The sequence below is a fragment of the Danio aesculapii genome, chromosome 13 (assembly GCF_903798145.1).
Source record: "Danio aesculapii chromosome 13, fDanAes4.1, whole genome shotgun sequence".
Classification (NCBI taxonomy): domain Eukaryota; kingdom Metazoa; phylum Chordata; class Actinopteri; order Cypriniformes; family Danionidae; genus Danio; species Danio aesculapii.
In genome coordinates this window covers 20,686,840-20,713,025 of record NC_079447.1, presented here as the reverse complement: position 1 = coordinate 20,713,025, position 26,186 = coordinate 20,686,840, and the positions used below count along the sequence as shown (strand labels likewise).

The window sequence follows — 26,186 nt, the reverse complement described above, 5'->3', positions numbered from 1 at the left end:
ATACATTAGGACCATTGTTATTGTTTACATCTCTCAAAATGGTCTTGTAAATTTGTGCTGCTCTTTTTGACTTTATTACAGTATATTCTACATTATATCTATTCATCAAATGTCATTTAAATAAATGAATGGAGAAAAATCACTAATGAAAACTTTTACTAAATATAATTTAGTATATACACTACTCGTCCAAAAAAGTGTCACATATTCTAATATTTCCTTGGACTGCCTTTTGCTTGCGATTACACATTCATCATGGCATGGTTTCAATATGCCTCTGCAATATCACTCACTCACTTTCCATCAGCTTATTCCCTGCTTTATCAGGGGTTGCCACAGGAGAATGAACCGCCAATTTCTCTTGCAATTGTTTTACACAGTGGATGTCCTTTCAGCCACAACCCAGCACTTTGAGTACAACCCTCAGTGTACACATATTCACACACTACAGCTATCTAGTTTATTCAATTCACTTGTCTTTGGACTGTGGGAGAAACCGGAGCACCCAGAGAAAACCCACATGACTACAGGAAGAACATGAAAGCTCCACACAGACAGGCGTCTTGGTCCAGCCAGGTCTCAAACATCCAGCAACCTTCTTGCTATGAGGAGACTGTTAACCGTCTAACCACTGAGCTGCCCTTCCTCTGCAATGTCACAAGATTTATTCCAGTCTAGAGTTGGATTCTATTTTGCAAATCATTGTATTCATAGTAAAGTTATCCAGCATATCCTAAAGAATCTCAATAGGGTTAAAGTTTGGACTTTGTGGTGGCCAATCCATGGAAAAGGTTATGTCTCATGCTCCCTGACCCACTCACATTTTTGAGCCCAATGAATCCTTGTCATCTTGGAATATGCCCATCAGGGAAGAAAAAAATCCATTTATTGAATAACCTGGTCATTATTCTGGTACTCAGCTGACCTCATTCATTAGGCACATAACATTTCTGAACCCAAACCTGATCAACTGCAGCATCCCTATATCACAGCACTACTCCTACAGGCTTGTATGGTTGGCACTAGGCATGATGGGTGGATCACTTCATCTGATTCGCTTCTTAGCCTTATGCACCCATGGTTATCACACAGGAACCGGGTAAATCTGGACTCATCAGACCACATGACCTTCTTCCATTTCTCCAGAGTACAATCTTTATCCTCCCTAGCAAACTGAAGCCGTTTTTCTTGATTAGCCTTACTGATAAGGGGTTTTCTTAAGTCGCAATCCCTTGAGTTCCCCTCACATTGTGTGTGTGGAAAGACTTTCACTATTAAACATAGCTGTGTGTTCAACTGTTGTTTTTTTTAATAATTTGATTTCAATAGACATTTAAGTAATAGCCACTATACTGAGGCTCTTATTTGCTTAGTTAAATCAAGGTAGTCACTTATTTTGAACGGGCAGCGTATATTAACATCTCTCTAAATACCAGCCCACACTGCACAATTTTATTATTATCCTAAACAACTGTAGCTTGTCAGACTGCACGAACCTGATCCCCATGATGTAACACTTTAGGATCTCAGTTGTCATAATGTCAGATTGAATGACAATCAAAACGTCCCAAATATGAACACACAAGAAACCTCATCTGGAGTTTGACGTCATCCATCCGTGACGCATTCAGTAACCTGCGTTCTGAAATAAAACTTTACAGCAAACATAACCAATCTGCAGCGTTGATTTCACTCACAGAATGCCTTATAAGTAAAACAAGAAAAAAGGCACTTTTGACATTTCTTCATGCTGGTTTGAAATTGTCGTGCTGATTCCATTATCAGATTCAGCGCTCCTATTGGTTCTCAATGAGATCTTCATCGTAAAAAAAGTCACACTGCAGGAAAGTGTATGAAATCTTTTGATACTGCTAGAATTAGATCAGAGGGAGTATCTGATAGCAATGACCATTTATCAGATGTCAGTAAACATGTCAAATCAACAATCAAAAACAGATTTTAGCATATCAGATTACAGGAGTTTCCCAAATTTGTCTCAGACAACCAAATCGTGCCTTAAATCGCACACAGTGTGCTTATAGGAACATTTGGTGATCTTTGAGAGTATATTTGATTAATCATTTTAATTTTAAATGCAAAATACAGTCTCAAAGTATTTAATTACATCTCATTATATTTGAGTTTGCTTCAGCAAATTACAGAGTACTCAAGAGTAAATACGTTAAATACACTTAATTAAAATACTGCTCATCTCTGGCACCACTAATGATAAAAACTGCATATTCTTTTCTGAGAGTACATGATCTCTCGGGTTAACCGGTGATTAAGAGTGTAATGGTAAAATGGCTGATTGTAAGGATCAAACTGGCAATTTTGCAGTGTTGATCACAATGACCAACTCCAAGGAGAAAAAAACTATAGGTTTGAGAATAATGAGTGAGGCAGGAAGATGCATTATAGCAAAGAACCTCTAATGAGTATAGTTCATAGATACATGCTGCTGTAAGCACAGAGAGACTCAACAAAAAAAATTTAGGGCCTCTTTGCTCTTCTCTTCCTTTGAAATTCAATAAATTCGACCCTCTATTTAAGACTGGGTTGCATTACTTTAATCAACAGCACATGCAGAGGAATCTCAGATTCCTCACTCACCTTTTTTTTTTAAAGCAAACTGTCTCAGAAGTTATTTACTAAAGGACTACGATGTTCCCCTGACAGACACCCTCATCATCAGAAATACACTTATTACCAATTTAATTTCCTAACAGTGGATCACTGAAACTCTCCTCTTTCTGTCAGGGCTTTTAAAGAGTTTCCTGATCATTCCACACCACACCCACGTCATGCTGTTTCTGAGTTTTTGATATCTGACAAGGCTGAAGTAAATGATCTGTTTTTTCCTGAATAGTATTGGATTTCTGATATGTTGGCTGTTCTATTCTGTTCATTAGCATAAAAGCTTAAAGTTCTGCTCATTTGTCAACAAACACCTCCCTAAACTAAAAAAATGGATGTTTACTGCATCCAAAAATCCTCCACTCAGTCTTTCTAATGGCACTCAATGAAATTATACCGACGCCTAAAAAATCAACCATCTGCTACATGATTCCTACGCTACAGTTCTGCGTTTTTGGGTTCCACCTGTCCTTCTTTATTTGCTGCAGTACAGAGTTTGCTCACTGCTTCATTTGTCTCTTCGATCTCATCTTTGTCATTCTTTCAATTGTTGTCACTTATGATTAATTAACAAATTAAGGCTGTAATCATCGCATAATTAAGAGGTCTGTTGTGCTCCATGAAGTAATTTAATCAAACCAAAACTTCACAGGCAACATTTGTCTCTCTATAGAGTTGCCTTGCTTTAATAAAACTGCTGGAAATCAAGACAGCAAGTTATTACGGTTTGTCTGAAAGTTCGTGTTCTAAATAGTTTGGCAATCCTCAAAGAAATTAGTTTTTAAATGTATGATGTTATATATGATGCTCATCTTTTTTGCACTGACCAATCATTTCAATTCACAAGATCTCAAAGTATCATCAGGAGTTACAGGTATTACCTGCTTGTAGGTATTACCCACTGACAAAGTCCAGAATTTGGCCCATATATTAGCTCATTTGTCCCATTTTTGACAGTATGCCACTATAAATTGTGTAAATAACCGTTAGAAGAAGGCTTTAAGTCAAATTAAATTGTTTATTAATCAAATTCTGACTGAGGAAACACTGACTGAGGTGACACTGTGGCTCAGAAGGTCGCTGGTTCGAGTCCCTGCTGGGCCAGTTGGCATTTCTGTGTGGAGTTTGCATGTTCTCATATCCTAAAGATTCTTGATAGGGTTAAAGTTTGGACTTTGTGGTGGCTAATACATTATGTGGTGGCCAGTCCAAAAAAATGATGTTTTATATGACATGAACCACTCACACTTTTTAATTTTGAACCCAACAAATGCCTGTCTTCTTGGAATATGCCAGGGCTATCAGGGGAAAAATAAATATATTTATCGAATAACCTGGTCATTATTTAGGTAGTCAGTTGACCTCATTCTTTAGCCACATAACATTTCTGAACCTAAACTTAATTAACTGATGCATCCTCAGATCACAGCACTACCCCCACAGGCTTGCTCCGGTTTCCCCCACAGTCCAAAGACATGCACTACAGATTAATTAAATAAACTAAATTGGCCGTAGTATATGCTGGATAAGTTGGCGGTTCATTCCGCTGTGGCGACCCATGATGAATAAAGGGACTAATATATTTAATATGCTTTTAGTTGGTTTTTAATAAGTTTTAACAGATTGCTAATTGTTTTTTAATGATGCATGAAAATAACTTTGCATTTTAAAAATAAGTCTTTTTTTCAAAAAGTCTTTATTCAATTTTTTTTATTTAAAATTATAATCTCATAACATTCTTCTTAAAACTGTAATAACTTAAATGCACATTTCTAAATAAACACTTTGTGGTAAAATAGACAACTGTCGGAAATATTTTTGCTGCATCAAAAAGTGTGGTTATGATCACCATCCGACAAGCTAATGCAGCAAAGATTAATGCTTAAAATGTCACTAAAATGCATTTCAACCTCATCATTTATTAGCTCCACTTTAAAAAAAAAAAGAACCACCCCTTTCATTTGGCTGGAGTTGTTGCTAGATCAGATATGGTTGCGACTGGAAGTTAACGAGAATTAAATATATAATTGATTAAATTTCCCATTTATTATATTGTATTAACGTGTACCCCTACTCCAACCCTAAACCCAACTGTCACAGTAATGTAAGAACAGTAGTTGTACCGAGTATTATTTATGCTAGCTATTAAATTACCCAATAAATTGTATTTTTTAACATCTACCCCCACCCCAACCCTTAACCCAACTGTCACAGTACTGTGAAAATATTAATTATTGTTATACAGTGTCATAAAAAATGCTGCTATATTGATGTGCATATCACACTTTCGTATCCAATCTAGACTTTACCATTGGCTGGCTACGGGCTTGTATTAATTTGGTTTTGCCTGAATGTTTTTTTTTTTTACTCAGAAAATGCCTGCAGTTGTTGTTATACATTTTAGGAAAATCATTCTAAAAACTTGTATTATTTTAAGTTCAGTTACAAGTTTTATGTTATGGGTCAAACAGACTCGTATTGGATTAGTGTAAATCCCTCAAAATAACAAAATTTATTTACTTACTCCCTGGGCCGTTTATATGGTAGTTGATATTTAGCTACAACATGTTGGTGTTTCATAACATCAAATTTTTTTTAAGAGGTGGGTCGTTAGCCCAACGCTTAACCCCCAACCTGGAGGATCAGGACATACACACATACACTACGGACAATTTAGCTTACCCAATTCACCTATAGTGAGTTGCACGGTAAAGAGACAAAGCCAAAAAGAAAATGAATGAATGAATTCACCTATAGCACATATCTTTGGGCTGTGGAGCAACCTGGAGCACCCGGAGAAAACCCACACGAACACTGGGAGAGCATGCAAACTACATACAGAAATGCCAACAGACCCAGTCAGGGCTCGAACCAGCATCCTTCTTGCTGTAAGGGCGACAACGCTACCCACTGCGCCACCATGCCACTAAAGAACAGTAAATGTAATTAGACTGTTTTTAAAAATTAATTTCTAAGCATCTCTGTCAATTTCCTCCAGAATATTTGTTTTAGTTTGGGTCAAATTGACTGCAAACATAATACAAGTGTTAAATTCTATTGAAGAAAGACACCTTCATATTGGATGGCCTGAGGATGAATAAATTGCAGCAACAGCAATTTACTTTATTTCATTTTTAGGTGAACTGTGCCTTTAAAAAGCATGAAATTAATTCAAGGTAAAAGGAAAAGTGTCTACTTATTAAACATTTGAAAGCAATCTGCAGTGAAAACCCCGCTTACACGTACGTTTTAATTGGTCTTTTTTGTAGCCTTTGAATTCCTGAAAGACTGAGCGGAGGCAAGGCTGATCCTCATCTGGGGGCTGTTGTGTGTTTCAGTGGAGAGCTGTATTTTGCATAGACCCCGGAGTGATCCGAGTCCCATCTAAAGATAATATGAGGTGAGTTTCTGAATTCATTTGTGGTGTGCATGTGAAATAAAAAGATGACGCTATGTTGGATGAGACTGTACAGCATTTCAAAGAGAATATTGCATTTTTCAAAGCCTCATCTGTCCCTGTGATTGTACGGCGAATGTTTATTTTTCACAAACCAGTGATGGATTCGGCATCCAGCTGTTTTACATCTACTTTTAATTCCTTTTGTAATACTTACCTCTCATAGAAATCCCATAAGTATCTTTTTGAAATGGAGACACACTAACACACGCATTCTCACGCACACAAACACACGATGCACACACAATATAAACAAGCGGGGATTACAATGAGAACAGAAAAGGCTGATGTTGTCTCATGACCACACTTTTTCCACCAGGCGTTTCCCGAGAGATGTGAATTCCATCCTCTAATCTTATTTGTCATTGCATATTAGAGCCTTACTTGTGTTTACAAACCATATTCCTCTGCACTTGATACACAAGGCTAAGAGCTATGGAATCGAATCGGAGTGAAAGCCAATCCACGCTGGAGAAAACACAGTTTGGCCTGTTAGAAGAACGGGCTGAAGCACCTCCTCTAGTATCAAGAGGGGTAACAGTATCCCTGCTAGAATGTAACTGTTTATCATGGGCTAATGTTCGGCAGGGGCTGCCAGAGCTGTGTGTGCTAAACAATGCACTCATTCAGAGCGTCGCGCATCTGCTAGTGATCTGGGACGGGACGTCGATACGCTCTCAAGGACGACGGCCTCTGGTCCCATCCAGGGGAGAAAGGAGGTCTCGTGCCACCGTATGTGCCATGCTTGAGAGCCAATACACCAGTGGACTGGAGATGAATAAAACCAGAGGGAGGGGAAACTGAGAAGGATGTTTTTAGGGTTAAACGTACTGATTGTTCTCTTTCATTCAAAAAGACACACACACAAAAACTGTCTACTGTTTACTTGACTTTCATCTTCATCGTTACAGTTCATCAACTCTTTCTGTCCAGACTTGAGGGCTCCATCTTCTCTCATAGAGCACTGTGTCTTTAGGAGAGCAGATTTACCTTAATATTGTAGACTGAAGCATTGAAGAAACATGTTATGTGATTGGTTTTGTTGCAGGTGAGTATTTGGTGCTCTCTGGTTCCCACACAAGGTCTAGTTAGATCAATCTGCTGGACATCCGGTGAAAATAACATTGTGTTAAATACACAAGATCAAATATATTCAATCACTATATACACTCACCAGCCACTTTATTAGCTCTATTAACTGCTCGTTAAAGCAAATGTCTTACCAGCCAATCACATGGCAGCAACTCAATGCATTTAGGCATGTAGACATGGTCAAGACAATCTGCTGCAGTTCAAACTAAGCATAAGAAAGGGGAAGAAAGGTGATTTAAGTGACTTTGAATGTGGCCTGGTTGTTTGTGCCAGATGGGCTGGTCTGAGTATTTCAGAAACTGCTAATCTACTGGGATTTTCATGCACAACCATCTCTAGGGTTTACAGAGAATTGTCCGAAAAATAAAAAATATCCAGTGAGCTGCAGTTCTGTGGGCGCAAATGCCTTGATGCCAGAGGTCAGAGTAACTCTAACCACTCGTTACAACCAAGGTATGCAGAAGAGCATCTCTGAACACACAACACATCCAATCTTAAGGCAGATGGGCTACAGCAGCAGAAGACCACACCGGGTGGCACTTTTGTCAGCCAAGAACAGGAAACTGGGGATACAATTTGCACAGGCTCACCAAAATTGGACAATAGAAGATTGGAAATACGTTGCCTGGTCTGATGAGTCTCGATTTCTGCTGCAACATTTGGATGGTAGGGTCAGAATTTGGCATCAACAACATGAAAGCATGGATCCATCCTGCCTTGTATCAACAGTTCAGGCTGATGGTGGTGGTGTAATGGTGTTGGGGATATTTTCTTGCCACACTTTGGGCCCATTAGTACCAATTAAGAATTGTGTCAACGCCATAGCCTAGTAATGTTGCTGACCATGTCCATCCCTTCATGACCACAGTGTACCCATCTTCTGATGGCTACTTCCAGCAGGATAACGCATCATGCCATAAAGCGTGAATCATCTCAGACTGGTTTCTTGAACATGACAATGAGTTCACTGTACTCAAATGGCCTCCACAGTCACCGGATGTCAATCCAATAAAGCACCTTTGGGATGTGGTGGAACAGGAGATTTGCATCATGGATGTGTGGCTGACAAATCTGCAGCAACTTCTTGATGCTATCATGTCAATATCACCAAAATCTCTGAGGAATATTTCCAGTACATTGTTGAATCTGTGCAATGAAGGATTAAGGCAGTTCTGAAGGCAAAAGTCAGACCAACCCGGTACTAGTAAGGTGTACCTAATAAAGTGGCTGGTGAATGTATATTGCACTTTATTTGATACTTGAAAACCCATTTTTGTCCAATATAAAATTGCAAATTCAATGGTTTTTATGAGTTTTTAATCACAGTTTTTTTGTTTTTTTTTTACAAATAGGTGTATTTACTGTGGTTTAATTTGGACACAATACTTTCTTTTTTGTTTTCATTCTTCACTAAAGAAGCATTTGATGGAAAAGGGCAGATGGTTTTACATCATTAAGCCTGAAAAACACTGAAAAATTAAGCTAAATTTATTGAGATGTTTTTGTGGGACCCCATACGACCCAAGCAGTCATATATTACGCATACATAAATCTCACTCTCTTGTAACAGATTTGTTTGGCCCCTGTTAAGTCTTTGTCTGTCACTCATGCACACCTTCAGAGCGGGTTTTAATTACCTGAGGAAATCTGTCTCATAAACACCAACACCCATTAAGATAATTCCACCCATTCAAAGATGTTTAATTAAAAGGAAACGATTAGGACCCCTTGACTGTTTTATTTCCATTAATTGTCTCGTGTGACAATATCAAGCACCCCCTGCGGAGCGCTGATAACGCGCGCGGGGTGAAAGATAACACATCAGACAACGGCACCCATTCACTCCTATCGCGCGACAACCTCCGCCACGCGTGGAGTCCTGAGTGAAAACCGATCTGTGGAAAATTGGGGAGGAAATAGCCTTCCCGGGATCAGCGTGGCCGTATAGAGTTACGGCGGAGGCCCCTCCCCCTGTCTGGCTCGCTCTTTTTTCTCAACCTCTCGGTTGGCTTTCCGTGAGGGCTCGATCCTGCTCGCGCTCAGACCGCTGAGAAATAGCGGGCAGAAGATGGCTGACTCGACCGGGCACCGTGAGCCCGCAGCAGCAGCAGCATCAACTTCACCGGGGTATCACGCGCGCCTGCCATTCGCTGCCACTCCGCAACTCTGAAACCGCCCCGCCTCGCTCCGTGCCGTGCGCCCGCGGGGTTTTCACCCCCAAATATTGACTGAGATTTAAAGAAAACATGGCTGAGATGGAGAAAGAGGGAAGACCTCCGGAAAGCAAGAGGAGCAGAAAGCCAGCTCACCCCGTGAAGAGGGAAATTAACGCAGAGATGAAGGTAGGTTGTGCGTGCGCGCGCTCCCTCACTAGCGCCCATAAAGGCTTGTCATTTTTGGATGCGTTGAGCGCACCGCCGCTCCGCCCTCGGACTGAATATAGAGAACCGATTCATTCAAGCGCTGTGTGTTTGGGGTTAATCAGCTAACTTTGATTTTTTTCTTTTGGGTTGGAGAACAGGTCGGCATTATTTCCCTACCGTTTCTATTTCGAGCTTATTTCAAACACCTTCCTAACCATTCATTTCCAGATGATCTGATTTGTTTGTATTGCATTATGGGTTTTATCTAAACACACATGTATATGATTTTTCTAGTCGTATGCATGTGAAATGTTCCCAGTCTCACTATGAGATGATTTAGAGTGAAATCCCCTTGTTGGCTCCGCTCTAGTTGATGGAAAATCCAGTGCGTCAGTCTCCGCGTCAAACTGCTGCGTTACTACTACTACTACTAGCGCGTTACTATCTCTCAGCCCAACAGCACAAGCTTCAGAACAGAGCAAAAACTCAATAATAAAACGGAAAGCATGCTGGAAGGGTGCAGCTATCCAGCTGTTCTGATGGGATACGCTGGCTACTCCAGATGTGCATCTGTTCAACACTGACGGAGCGCTGTCTGCTTGTGAAAAACGCACATTTTAATTACCTTTTGGGGGTATTTTGAACATGCAGGCATAGTTTGGAGTATTTAAGAACAGGGGATTTATCACTTTTGTGTTCTGTTTGAGGGGAGCCGTGTGTTTTGTGTTTTGAAGGCGCACACAGGCGCTTTGTCTCCTGGTTTTGTGGTGCTCATTGTCTGAAGCGTTTGCATCAGCTGCCCTGCAGCCTGATGTTTTGGAAACGCCAGAAATTGACTGTGCGTTTTTTCACATCAAACTACATCCAGGATGATACCTTAGTTGCAGATGGACGCATTTCCTTATTCCTATTATTAATTTGATAATGTGTTTCGGCTGCTGTAAAGGCGCGTGTGGCTTGGTGAAATTGCTCCGTTCTCTCTCTTCTTGTCAGTGATTATTTGACGGAGCTGCGCGAGGCTCACCGCTCCGCCGGGGCTCTAAATTTGACAGATATTGATCGACCTGTAGCGGAGAAACACGCGTGCGTCTCTCCGGTCTCCTTAAACGCTAGCGATCTTTCAGTTTGACGTAACTCACTCACTCACACACACACACATAGACACACAGAGAGAGAGTGAGTGATAACTGAGGGATACAATGCAGAAACAGACTTATTGTGGAGCTTGTAGGCTATGTGCAAGGTTTGAATTATTGGGTGGGGGGTTGTAGAGAGCTCTGAAGCTTAATTATTAAACCATTATTAAAAATTATATTTAATATTATATATAATATTATATATATATTATAAATTATAAAAACGAAAAATACATTGTAAAAGGAAAAAAGTAAATAAGTATAAAGGTTATAATACCGCCATAAGGGTCTACCACCACTGTGGTATAATTTCCTGTTTATGTTGAATGAATAAAACCTCACACTGACTTTAATGTTTTTTTGTTGTTTTTTTTTTTTAAATAATAAGTCTATACTTAAAAGAGGTACCGAGAAGAACTGATTCACTGCTTTTTATAGAATTAATAATAAAATACACATTTCTCCTGACATTATTACATGTTTTTAAACATCAAATTAATTTTAATTCAGATTAATTTAAAAGCTCAGAGATTGTTTATCCAAGTGATGTGTATTATCTGCATGAATCACAAATGTAATTAGTTTAGAAAAACTATTCATCCTGAAAAAAGACTTCTCTGACCTGTGATTTTATATTTTTGCAGTGTGTTTGCTGTTTGTTCATCAATGAATTGATTTGAAAATCTCATCACTGCCTGGGCAACAAGTTTGCGATGTCCTTCACACTGACCTTTGATTTAATAAGGAATCGATTTGTATACAATCGCTTTTCGACAGCGAGAGATTAGAACAAATATCACTGAATGTTTAAACTGATGAATGTGTTTCCTGTTTGTGCATTTCCCATACTGATAGTAGTAAAAACCAAAACAAAAAAATCATGCTTTAAAATAAAACTCAAATCAACTGTAATATAATCCTTTAGGTTACTTAATGAGAGATTAAAATGCAACATAGTTTGTTGATTTCTCCTAATACTTCAAATCTGTGACATTGTTTAGTCTTTGCTTTCTTGACAAATCCATGCACATCTCCAAAGGTCTGGAGGTCTGAGTGTTGGCGTTGTCAGAGGTGTAGTTTGTGAGAGTCAGGCACAAGTCTGTCATTTCAGTCGTAGAGTTGTCATTTTTACCACATGGCTGTGGATGAAGCAGTTCTCAGCCTCGATTTTGACAGAGAGTGGACCATTAGACCACATTTCAACCCACCCAACTATTTAAGGCCAAGCTCTCTCCAGACAGCAACCTGCAGTTGTTGTCAGCAATTCGCTTTTCTTACTGTGTATATTCCTCCTGTGCACCACTTAAAAACACATGCATTAAAAAACCCTTTCCATTACCATCACACATCATTTAGTGCAAGCAATAATGGTTTGTGGGTATATGTATAGTCAGATAATAAGCACACATTATAACAAAACATAGCTGGTAGTCAGTATTGGCTGAGCAAAAATTGGCTGAGCATGCTAGGTAATAAGTGGTGCAACAGTACATATAGCATACACATATTGAAAATTAATTAGCCTCTAATATGTCTTTTATTTTATTTAAGATGGAATAAGACATTAAAATCATGTCTCATTGATATACTTCATCATCATGGGAGCTTCTTAAATAACTGCCAGAAGTTTTTCCCATAATTGCCTCCGTTATCCTGTAACACACGGGTGTTTTTCAGAGAAAACCACCCACAACTCACCCCCTGATCCCTCCACAAGTTAAATGCCTCTTTGCAAAAATGAAGAGTAGTCATGTGATGAAGAGATTGACTCTTGATCTTAAACACTAATGCTTGTAATGTCAGGCACCTTGCATAATTCCAACAAAAAAAAAAACACATTAGCAAGGAAATTAACATATTTTTGCCTGAAAGATAAGTTTAAAGGGTACTCTCAGTGAAAAAAATGGGGTGGTACGTTTTCAAAAGTTATTACTATGCACCCTTTAGGGATTTAACAAAGTATATTTTGAATGGATACTGTCCAACTGACAGCTTTTGTATTTTGTATGTTCTTTTAAATGATCTTTCAGTCAAAACATGATCATTTTTTTAAAACTCTGAAATGGAATAGAAAGCATCTATGTATTTAAATCCTATATAAATACCTATGGGCTCCCCTACAGTACATGCAAGGCTGTATCATTTTAAACTCAAACTTTGTTTTTAACAATTCCTCTAGCTTATGCGTAAAGCCTGTTTTTTAAGCATATGAAGAACGGGGATTATTAATAATAAACTGATTACATTATTTCAATGTTAATAAAAAAATCTTGGTATCATTTCTGTCCTTCAATTCTCACTATCACAATTACTTCTAGACAAATCAATGTGAAGGAACCAGTTTTCCTTTTTATTGCATGTTGACTTTTGCTATAAAGCTTATAGGAGTGTTAAAGCCATGTCATAATTAGCATAATTACAGTATTTTAATTAGCAAAAAGCATTTAGTTTCTCATAGTTCTAGGAAATACAACTTGTTGCCATAATGGCATTATTCCAAGTCTGAGGATACAATAGGCTGTGCAAGAAGCTTATGATTTAAAATGTTAATTTATTGAATTATTGAAGGCAAATTCAAGTTATTAGCACACTTAACAGATCCGCCTTAGACCTTTTCATCGTATCTTACTATTCAATTGGTAGTAAACTGTATGATGAAGTAAACAGAATGCAGTTACATGGAACATTTAAGATATTTTAGGTAAAAATGCAGGGTGAATTTGTGTCTCAAATTTCTTTATGTATTAAGTAATATCATGTAAATTGTTTTACATGTTCAGTAAATAAGAAGGTAATAGTCTGTGATATTTTAGACACAGTATTGTCTGTTTTTGCTCAGTTTTGACTACAAAAATTCTACCTATAAATCCTTAGTTCAACTATGTTTTATTTCTGTCTTTGATGAACTGAACAAAGAATTTGAGTCATTGAATTATTTATTCAACATTTAATCACCACAAACTGTTATTATAATGGGCGACAGGGTGGCTTAGTGGTTAGCACTTTCGCCTCACAGCAAGAAGGTTACTGGTTATTTTTGAGCCAGCTGGGTCAGTTGGCATTTCTGTGTGGAGTTTGCATGTTCTCCCCATGTTAGCGTGGGTTTCCTCCAGGTGCTCCGGTTTCCCCCACAGTCCAAAGACATGCGCTATAGGTGAACTGTATAAATTAAATTAGCTGTAATGTGTGTGCGTGAATGAGTGTTTATGGGTGTTCCCCAACACTGGGTTGCAGCTGGAAGGGCATCTGCTGTGTAAAACATTTGCTGAATAAGTTAGTGGTTCATTGTGCTGTGGTGACCCCTGATAAATAAAGGAACTAAGCTGAAAAGAAAATGAATGAATGAATGTACATATATATGTTATTATATTTATTCATTCAACCGTTTTGTTTCATTTCATTGTCCTTCGGCTTAGTCCCATTATTCATCAGGGGTCACCACAGAGCAATGATCCGCCAACTTATCAAGTGCATATTTTACACAGCGGATGCTCTCCAGCTGCAACCCAGTACTGGGAAACATCCATACATACTCATCCATACAAATACACTACGGCCAATTTAGTTTATTCAATTCACCTACACCGTATGTCTTTGGACTGTGGGGGAAACCAGAGCACCTAAAAGAAACTCAAGCGAACACGGGAGAACATGCAAACTCCACACAGAAATGCCAACTGGCCCAGCCAGGACTCGAACCAGAGATCTTCTTGCTGTGAGGCGATAGTGCTAACCACTGAGCCACCGTGTCACCCCTATTAAAAGCTTTTAAAGGAAGCCAATCTGTTTTGGAGCTGAAATAAATGTTCGGTAAATATATCAAGATCAATTTAGATGCAACTTGTGAAACAAATTTATTAACTATTATAGCCTTAAAGTTTATGCGTAATAAATTAGGCTAAATCAAATTAAATCAAATAATTCTTTCTTAAGCAACTTTTTGTAACATGTATTTGATGATTTTTGCATATCACACAATTTCTCAACCTGATTAATTATGCAACTAAATTAGACTAGTTAATTGCCTTATTTTGTAAGTAATTAGATTAAAATGAGTAATCCTCAGCTGTAGCATATACTCTTTAAAATCCAAAACAGTATTAATATTGATTGATTGCTCAATTAATATCTTATATATTTATATATATATATATATATATATATATATATATATATATATATATATATATATATATATATATATATATATATATACAGTTGAAGTCTGAATTATTAGCCCCCCTTTGATTTTTTTTCTTTTCTTTTTCAAATTTTAAGTTTTTTTCCAAATGATGTTTAACACAGCAAGGAAATTTTCATAGTATGTCTGATAATATTTTTTCTTCTGGAGAAAGTCCTATTTGTTTTATTTTAACCTAGAATAAAAGCAGTTTTAATTTTTTTTATGAACCATTTTAAGGTCAAAATAATTAGCCCCTTTAAGCAAATTTTTTTTCTATAGTTTACAGAACAAACCATCGTTATACAATAACTTGCCTAATTACCCTAACCTAGTTAACCTAATTAACCTAATAAAGCCTTTAAATGTCACTTTAAGCTGTATAGAAGTGTCTTGAAAAATATCTAGTAAAATATTATTTACTGTCATCATGGCAAAAATAAAATAAATAATTTATTAGAAATGAGTTATTAAAGCTATTATGTTTAGAAATGTGCTGAAAAAATCTCTTCATTAAACTGAAATTGGGGGGAAAATAAACAGGGTGGCTAATAATAGGGGGCTAATAACTCTGACTTCAATTGTATATATATATAATTCTCTAAATCATTACTTTTGGTTTCCATAATCCTGAATACTTCCCTCCATCCATAAACAACATCCCATACATCTTCACCAGGCACATAAAGGTGTCCTATAAACCCTGTGCAGAAACTCCATACACACAATAGGTACAGCAGACAGAGGCCGGTGGTCCATGTATATGCAAAACGCCACAGACAAACAATGTTCGTGTGTCACACCCCACGCAACACGAAAAACAGGAAACGCTAAAGCCATGGAGACAAAACAAAACTTTTCCCCAAACATTTGCGTCAACAGACACAGATCGGGTTCAGTGGAATCAAAGCTAAATTTGATACGCGGTGTCCAGTAACCAGAGCGAGGGTCTGTTCGAGGGGTCTGAGATACATGTGCGAACAGGTGTTGAAAATCACAGCCACGTTCAATACTTCCATCCAGCTGCACCATCAAGACCCGTCTTGATGTTTTTTTGTTGTCAACTTGAAAGATTCAATAGCTTGTACATGCACAAACAAAGCTTACTGTAACACATAAAGAGCACGCGTGTGTGTGTGTGTGTGTGTGTGTGTGTGTGTGTGTACAAATACAATCTGCGTTTTTACTCTGCACTTCTCTCTTATTGCCTCAGTGAGAACTTGAGACCTGAGCATTATGAATTTCTCCCTCTCATGTATCAGATTTCCACCAACACACACACACACACACACACACGCACACACACACACACACACACACACAGAGCCTATGAGGAGTCCCTTGCTTTTTGTTGTGCTTTAAAATAAGCCTTTGTTGAATTTTTCTCTTACATGCAAAAATGGCAAAGAACAAGAGCAATATGGTTGATTGTTCACAATGTGGCCTTGCGGAGGATTATACCTCCGAGAGGCAGATACAGAAGAGACGTCTGACAGTGTTGCTTTCATGTGCGTCTGGTAAAATAAGCCCCGTGCTGGTGATTGCCCCGGCCGAGAGGGGGATGAGGAGAAAGGAATGTATACAGCAATAGGCAGCCTAAGCTGTAAAAACTGAAAGCTGAGAATACAGGCCAGATCGGATATCAAGGAAGGTAGATGGAAATGAAAGCAGAGCATAGTGGTGCTGGGGGAGAAAGAAAGAGAGAGAGAGAGGGAGAGAGAGAGAGGGAGAGAGAAAGTGATATTCAGAGAGAGAGAGGGACAAGAGAAAAAAAGCAAGAAGGGAATGGAAAACTGTGGGTTGGGAGGAGAGAGAGGAGGAAAGTTGGTGAAGGGAGGAGGGAATTTTATCATGGTGTACAGTGACCTACTCTTGTTTCGGAGCGCAGGGTGTCTGATTCCCCCCGCCATCACAATCACGACACACACACAGAGAGAGAAGGAGATTTGCTGCTAAGGATCTTGTAACTTTTCTATGTCTTTTCAAAATGTTTTGCAGTTGATTTTGTTTCTTATATGGGAGGAAATATAGTTTTTTCAAATTAAATGCAGTGTATTATTTTTGGGGGTTTATCAGAGTGTGTGTAACTATTGGGTGGCCTTCAGAGGGAGGAGTGCAGGGATTTTCAGATTGCAATTATGTGTGTGTGGAGTAACAGGAGTGCAAAGTTCAGAGCTTTTGACTGAACACTAGCTGACGTATGAAAGACAAACACAAGCAAAGATGCACATGAGGATGTTTTAAATTGTCTTTGTTGTTCTCTGGTTTTGGGTTTGTAACAACTTTTCTAAATCTACTTACTTGTGCCATCACTACTTTTGTGATGGCCATTTGCATGATTTGTGAATACATTGGAAAGAATAATTATAGTTTTTAATATTTAATAGTGTTTACCCCCACTTAATTGTTGAAATGTTTTATATACAGTATATATCTTCTTGTCACCTATCCAAGTTTTAGGATCAACAAATAATAACTAGACTTCTAGTTGATCATTTGGTATCAAAAGTGGCTTATATGAAAGGTGAAGGTCTCTAGATTATGCTTATTTTACCAAAATAAAATATGATCAGGCCTTGATTTTTAATTATTTAATTAGAACAGTAAGATCTGACTTAGCTTAGACAAAAGTCTTATCACTTAACAGGAATAATTTACAGTATAGAATATAAATTCATGGTGCAGTGGAATAGAATGAATATTGTGTATGACTCCATGAGCTTGGAGGACTGCATCCATACATCTCTGCAATGACTTAAATAACTTATTAATAAAGTCATCTGGAATGGCAAAGAAAGCGTTCTTGCAGGACTCCCAGAGTTCATCAAGATTCTTTGGATTCATCTTCAACGTCTCCTCCTTCATCTTACCCCAGACATGCTCAATAAAGTTCATGGCTGGTGACTGGGCTGGCCAATCTTGTAGCACCTTGACCTTCTTTGCTTTCAGGAACTTTGATGCGGAGGCTGAAGTATGAGAAGGAGCGCTATCTTGCTGAAGAATTTGCCCTTTCCTGTGGTTTGTAATGTAACAGGCAGCACAAATGTCTTGATACCTCAGGCTGTTGATGTTGCCATCCACTCTGCAGGTCTCTCACACACCTCCATACTGAATGTAACCCCAAACCATGATTTTTCCTTCACCAAACCTGACTGATTTCTGTGAGAATCTTGGGTCCATGCCGGTTCCAATAAGTTTTCTGCAGTATTTGTCATGATTGGGATGCAGTTCAACAGATGATTTATCTGAATTCACCTTCTGCCACTTTTCCAAATGATCAACTACAAGTCAAGTTATTATTTGTTGCTCTATTAACTGAGATCTTTTAATTATATAGATAACATTATTTAGACAGATAAACAAACAAATAAATAAATGAATAAATGTACAAATAATATGGTATTTGTATTATATGTACAAAATCTTAAAAGCTCAATTACAGTTAATAAGTAACAGTTAACAAAAAACAGTTAAGTAAAACAAATTAAATAACAAAAAACTGTTAAATGTTTTTAAATAGTGTTTACATTTTCCTAAAAGTATTTTTTTTACTAAAATTGTCAAATTGACATAAATATATCAGGCCCGCAGCCAGAGGGGTTCGGGTGGTTCGGAAGACCCACCCCTTACTGGTCCAGAATTTGTCCCATACATGAGCTCATTTGTCCTATTTTGACTGCTATGCCATCATAAATAGTGAAAATAACCCATCGAAAAAGGCTTTAAGACCAAGAGAAATTCTCTGTTGGCTGTCGCTTCGGTGGGACTTCAGCTAATCAGTTCTGACCAATGCTAACAAGTATTTTCATTTCACAATCTGAGGTCGTATTTGTGAAGTGAAGTCATCATGTTCTACTGTATTGTTTGTAAATAGAAAAAACATTTTACAGGTGACTTTTATTCTAAATTTTGGTCCTATTTTGGTAAAAATAGTGCTTAAAATGTCACTAAAATGCAGTATTAATAATTTTAAAAAGTCTCATATTAAATAGAAAATGAGGCGTATAACTTCAAAAAGGTCCAGCTTTTAAGAAAAAAAAGAATAATTTCTTTCACCAGACTGGCTATGGGCCTGTGTGTGTATATGTATATGTATATATATATATATATATATATATATATATATATATATATATATATATATATATATATATATATATATATATATATATATATATATATATATTGTGTAGTCATATATTGTGTTTCCTTTAAAAAAGTTTTCTCAAAATCTCTTACACACTGCTCTGTTTTTAAAATTAATAATGATAAAGACTCACTGTGCCTAAAGCCTAGAGTGACCTCACCTTCGACCCTGTGCTGATGACGCGTGACCTCTTATTAGCGGTGTAATTCAGGTCAGCCCTCTGGAGGAAACTCTGGCCAACTCTAAACGGTGCTCCCAGACGATCAGAGCTCCAGAAGTGGCCAGAAACACTTTATAAGGCAGCTCAGGTGATGCAGGATTGATCTGTGCTGTGCTGATACAGTCTAGTAGGGTTTCCTGTGGACGGGGTGTAATTACCGCATTGTACCTGACCTTGTGAACTTCATCCTAAAGCACACGCCTCACCTTACAGACCAGAGACACAGGACAGACCCCTGCTGGACACACAGCGCAAGTGCAGACAACGAAATGCTAAAGTGATACACTGCTGCCAATACAAGTGCTTTTCATCCCTCTTGTGATTTTGAGATCTTAAGTCATTTTTAAAGTATTTTTTGTCAGCCTAATGTAAAGAAAACACAAAAAAAATACATTCAAATAGTTTATTTTGTCAACTTTGATTAATTTGTGTCTGTATATTTCAATGACAATATGCTTTTATTGTTTCTTTTTTCTCCCCCGGCATTGAGCCATAAGTCTCTATCCACCTTAGCAGCATGTAGATTTATTACAGTTTCATTTATATTTACATTCTGAAGATTTTAAAAGGAAGATGTGTTCATACACAATTATATACAGCATTTTATTTGACAGAAGAATTGTTTTCAGAGTTTGTGACATTAATGATTGAGTCTGATTTCATGCAGTGTTAAGATTTGCTAAAATGTATGCAAATGTGCATGAATATAATGAAAGAATGCCTCATTTACATATTTAAACAGCATTTTAGAAAATAATACAAAAAAATTTTGCATTTCTTAATATTTAAATAATATTAAATATAGTTTGTATTGGTCTAAAATAAATGTCAATATACAGAATGTTTTTTTTTTTGGAGTTTACAGTATTGTGGTGATATACAATATAAATTTTTATCGCCCATAAAAAAACACTTTAAGTATGTATAACTCCGACAACATATAAGATTAGAATGCTGATTGATTGACAGTTTGTATGTTTGATTGACAGTTGTTGACTCATGTCTCATCAGGTTCCGTCCAATCGGCCCCTCCCAGGGGTGGGGCAGGCAGGAAATCTTCATGGCAACTCGCCCTACTTGATGGTGAGAGCCTCCCTCAGACTGACTAAAACAAACAAAATGACTACAAAAGATATGGAAGTATAATAAATAAGCACATGTGTGATGTTTTACGCTCCTTTGTGGTATGAGAGATTGTAAAAAACTTAATTAAAAAAATTACTTAATTACATTTTTATGTAATTTACACAATTAATTTAATCTATAATTTAATCTTACTTATAGCTTCTATATATAAGAAACCAGCTCCTTGTTTTCTCTTAGGCTGAACATCAATTCAGATTTACAAACTCATATTAAGTTTTGATTCGATTTCTGATTCAATTCTGGATTCTTTATTTGATTCAGTGAATATAGATTTTATACAAATGCTGTTGCTATTTCAGTTTACAAATGCTGAATCAATGAAAAGAAATAACAGACCTGTATGTTATCTCTGTTTATGTTTTTATTTACTCAAAATATGGGCCATATTTATAGCTTTTGAGAATAGATATTGACTTAATCACAATGTTTTTTTTGGTTTTTAGTCAATGTTTGCTCTTTACACACATTAAGACAGCATTTACAAATACATTTATTTCTTTTTTGAGATTATCTTTAAAAATGTATAAACTTTGAAGATTTAAAAACATAAAAAACATATATACGGTAGGATTTTACTTCTAAACAATTTTCACTCACTTTTCTGAAAGTACTAGTAAATTTCACAAAAATGACAAGGAAACAAAACATATTTAGTTACTTATGAATGTGAGAGTGTATGGGTATTTCCTAGTACTGGGTTGAAGCTGAAAGGGCATCCGCTGTGTAAAACATATGTTGGATAAGTTCGCGGTTAATTCTGCTGTGGCGACCCTAGATTAATTAGGAGACTAAGTCGACTTATAATTGGACTTATAGCTACTCCATATATGAAACCAACACCATGTGTTCTCTTGGCTGGACATCAATTCAGATTCACAAGCTCAGATTTTGATTTGATTCAATATATGATTCAATTCTCGATTGCTGATTTGATTCAGTGAATATAGATTTAATACAAATGTTATAGTTATTTCAGTTTATAAATGTTGAATTAATGAAAATAAATCACAGACCTGTAAATTATCTCTGTTTATCTTTTAATTAAGTCACTATATGGGCCAGATTTATGACTTGATATTGACTTAACAACAATTGTTTCTTGTTTCTTTTAGCTCTGCACATAATAAAATCTCAATTTTATTCATTAAGACAGCATTTATAAATACATTTATTTCTTTATTTTGAGATTATCCTTTAAAATGTTTAAACTTTGGAGATTTAAATACACTGAAAAAAGATATATACATGGTAGGATTTTACATATTTTCACTCACTTTTCTAAAAGTACTAGTAAAATTTTACAAAAATGACAAAAAAACAACACTCAAAAACATTTTGTTGCTTGTTCAAACTACTTATTAAAATTTTTGTGACAACTTTTTAAATAGATTTTATTGTTTAAATGTTCAATCGACTTAAATTTGTAAAAAAAAAAATTAGGCTAACTTAATCGATTTGTGTTGGGACAGCATGAAGGAATTGTGTGTAACCTTGCATTTTTTTTACAGTGAACAAACAGCACCAGTACATTACAAATAATTAGAAAAACCCTTTCAGGGTACAGTTCTTAAATGAACCAATTATTTACTTATTGTGAAGTACATTTTAATATCTAAAGAACCATATTTGAACTGTAATGAACCTTTTGTGGAATGTAAAGATTCTATGAATGTTAAAGGTGAACCAATATAGAATGGTTCATTTTAAGAGTGCAGAATAAAGTAATACTCCAGTTAATCATACCTGAGTAATAAATGAAAAACTGTGCTCCATGTTTTATGGTGAGATATGTTATAGCTGCATGTCTTCTGCTCTGATTTGTTAAAAATGCTCTTTTTCTCTGGGTGTCTGGATTAGTGTTGTTTGCGAGATGCTTGTTTGATGCCCTGGTCAATCTATAGGCTCTCCAGATTTTGTTCTTAAAGGGATATTGAGCGGAAATGTTTGAAGCTATTTTCAGTCAGATTTTGTCCATGGATGAGTTAGTGGATTTCTTAGATGCTACTTCTGGCCTTGGTTCACAGCAGCCATGCAAACATAAGATTCCCTGTGGAGGTTTTTGTTTATCTGCATTGCAAAATCTGCCACTCAGAGTTTTTTTACATTGATTGTTTCAGCGCAGTACACCTCCCAAACAGACTGCAATTATTCACTCTTTCACAGTCCCTCTGTGTGTATGTGTGTGTGTGTGTAGGCTTATCAGGATAAATGTGTTATGAAAGCAGTAGTAGTTTTAGGAGAATAAACCCATCAGAATGATTAGAAATGTTTTGATTTTGATTGATTAAAAAAAAAGATTGTGAACTGTATTTATATTTTACTGTTTCTCTGCAGAGTTTTGCTGAAAACACCATGAATGAGTTGCTTGGATGGTACGGATACGACAAAGTGGAGTTACGAGATTCAGACGACATAGAGATCCGCAACTATCCTGATGTAGAAATGCGGCAACACATCTCTGTCCTGAAAGGTGAGATCTGATGCAGATACACCACTTTACCCTTGGCACACAGGAAAAGGAGGATTTACACAAGGAATATGCAGTAAATAGCAAAGAAAACTATCATGAATGAATGAAAATAGTACACTATTTGTCAAAATGTTTTATTTTTTTACTGTATATATATATATATATATATAATTTATTTATTTTTTCTGGGTTTGTCATAAATTATGGTACAAGTCCTGGTACTGAACCGCCAGTATTTTTTAGATTTGGGTTATTGTATGAATTATGGTTTCAAATTACTGCCAATAAGCAGAATAAATAAAAAAGTAAATTAGGACCAGGGCAACAGTTAATTAACGTTTTTTTTTTGTGCTTTTAGAAATTCCTTTGAACTTTCTAGTCATCACAAGAAGTAATTTATATTATATAAAAGTATTTATATTTTAAAGTAAAAATATAAAAGAAATGTTTCTTGAGCACCAAATGATCATATTAAAGTAATTTCTGATTGATCATGTGAAACTGGAGTCTAGAATAATAATGCTGAAATTGAAGTTGTCATTTTGTTCTTGTGTTTCTGTTTTCCTTTGCTTTAGTCCATGAGTACAAAATAAAATATTTATTAAAAGCAAAAGTTTGTTTCATTGTGCTTTTGGAGTTTTACTTACTGATGACTAAAATATACAGGCAGAAACATGAATAACAGCATAGTAAGAAAGTTGCAAGCCTGAAAGTACAATATTTTTGTTTATTTTCAGCAATATTGTAGTTGGGCCTGTAATCATTAGTTTTTAATATTAGTATTTCATTCATATTTATTTTATATTTCTACATTATTAATCAAACTTTTGTTTCAAGAGAACACACTTGGCGACGCAGTGGCGCAGTAGGTAGTGCTGTTGCCTCACAGCAAGAAGGTCGCTGGTTCGAGTCTCGGCTGGGTCAGTTGGCATTTCTGTGTGGAGTTTGCATGTTCTCCCTGCGTTCGCGTGGGTTTCCTCCGGGTGCCTCACAGTCTAAAGACATGCGGTACAGGTGAATTGGGAAGGCTAAATTGTCTGTAGTGTATGAGTGTGAGTGAGTGTGTATGGATGTTTCCCAGAGATGGGTTGCGGCTGGAAGGGCATCCGCTGTATAAAACGTGCTGGATAAGTTGGCGGTTCATTCCGCGGTGGCGACCCCTGATTCATAAAGGGACTACGCCAAAAAGAAAATGAATGAATGAATGAATGAATGAGTTCACACTTAGATATTGCTTGATAATAATAGCAAGTTTGGCACGCTGTCCCGGGAGAGAACCCTGAGCCCTACGGGCTGCAGCCTAGTCAATGAGCATGTAAGGGGGTCTGAGATCAGGTAGTTCTCGAGAGCACCCCCTGGTAAAGGAGGATAGGGGGAGATGGGGTGGATTGTGTGGGGGGGTAACTAGTAATGCTAGTCGGGTTATTTATAGTGAGTTTGGAATGATCCGATTGGCTTACTAATAATTACAGACGAGAGACCAACTGCAATCAATCATATCACATGCTGTGCTCCTCTTGAAATTAGTGTGCAACTTCACTAATAAAGGATGCTAAATAAAGTAAGAAAAGTAATCACATGTGAATAAGTATTTTTGAGTATATATTTTAAAATGTAACAAAAGAAAATAGGAATTTTCATGTGGTCAATATTTATAAGTTATTGATTGTATTTTCAGAGAAGGTACTATATCATGATATATATCATTATCAGGATCTGAGATGACAGATGACTAATATTGTGATATAAATTTTTGTCTCCCAGGTTGTCATATTGAAATGCCATTTTAGTTGAGAACAGTGCTGTGTGAATGACTCCTTAATCTAGACACAATTCTCACCTTGTTCATTGCCACAAATACTGATTATTCCCACGGTTCGCTTGTTCTGTCCTCATTATCACTTTTTTTTCTAGACTTCAGTTCAGTGTCTTGTGTTTTGTGCTGTTTTGTTATTGCCTGAGCTCTCCGGTGTGGGCTATCTTTCTTGTTTTTGTGTTTATTAAAAGGAGTACTGCAAATAGGTCTCTCTCCACTTGATTTGTTTGGCCTGCCATGTCAATTAGTAGTGGCGAGATGAAGGTGCGCAAAGCTTTGAAGCTTTCCTGCCAGATGTGTTGAAAAGTGGTTAATTTCTCAAGGCTTTGAATGCACATAAGGGACACCTGCTGGTCACTGCAAATTTGGTCAGTAGCGAGACTGCCTGAATGTGTGTTTCATGGCTGATGTGACACGAGTCTTTTAAGTGTTTATACTCAGGGTTGCTTCATGATGTTTCATAATTTTGCATCTGGGAAATGTTTTTGTTGAACATGATGGAGCTATTTAGGCAAAATAAAAGTGGTGAAAGTGTTTAATGTGGACTAGACAAAGGCCTGTAAAAGTGCTTACAACTTGCCATCTTCATCAACTCTAATATGATAATTTGCTGCTCAAGATCAAGGTTGTCAGGCCTCATAACAAATCCTGCACAATAACCAAAAAAAAGTGTCCTAAAACTGTCCCATTCTATGTTAAAATGACCGTTTAGAGAGCTGACAAACATGTATCACATTCCCATTGTTAAAAACTACCTGCTGCAAGAAAATAAGCCAATTTCTTGGTGATTGGGTAGAAATTGGGTCACATTTTATTTTGATGGTCCATTTGTTGAGTATAAGTTGCATTGCATCTACATGTCAATTAATTCTCATTAGATTATAAGTAGACTGTTAGGTTGGGGTTAGTGTAAGTTGACATGTACTTGTAAAGTTTCTTATAGTCGAATGTCTGTTGAATGAGCAGCATCAACAGATATTAAACAGACAATCTACTAAAACATAAATGGACCATCAAAATAAAGTGTTACTAGAAATTGTGAAGGAAATAAGTGATATGGAAGATTGACATTTATTTTGACACTTAAAAAAATACTTTTTTCTAAAACATTGGAAGAAATGGATTTATTACTGTAGATTGATTACAATGCATTTAACAACTGTTGAATGCATTGAATCTGGAACAATGTAAACTCCTCAATGTTGTATCTTTTTTTGATCTGTTATTATTATTTTTGTAATTGTTTATTATTCCACGTGGAATACAGTATGTTTTGTTGTAAAATTTAAAAAAGTTTTCAATAAAATTAAAGTAAATTAAATATTCCAATTTCTGTTGGACTTGGCAACACAGCTTGAGAGGAAGACTATAATGAAACTTCACAGTATTGTTGATTTTACTTGTCTAGCCTAGGTGAGCATAAAACTCTTTGTTGTGTAGAAAATAATTTGTATAAATATCATCTGTAGGGCAACACGGTTGTGCAGTGGGTAGCGCTGTCACCTCACAGCAAGATGGTCAT

The 26,186-nt window shown here is 36.7% G+C and overlaps 1 protein-coding gene across 4 annotated transcripts in view; it reads left to right on the top strand.

The window, feature by feature from the left end:
- The first annotated feature begins 9,207 nt into the window (after nucleotides 1-9,207).
- Nucleotides 9,208-26,186, top strand: part of sobpa (sine oculis binding protein homolog (Drosophila) a) — a 78,720-nt gene continuing 61,741 nt past the window's right edge. For all 4 annotated transcript variants that reach the window (XM_056470400.1, XM_056470397.1, XM_056470398.1 and 1 more), the window contains exons 1-3: nucleotides 9,208-9,528; nucleotides 20,244-20,315; nucleotides 22,713-22,848. In XM_056470400.1, the coding sequence (XP_056326375.1) occupies nucleotides 9,433-9,528; nucleotides 20,244-20,315; nucleotides 22,713-22,848 (304 nt within the window). In that variant the 5' untranslated portion in view covers nucleotides 9,208-9,432. The remainder of the gene's footprint in view (nucleotides 9,529-20,243; nucleotides 20,316-22,712; nucleotides 22,849-26,186) is intronic.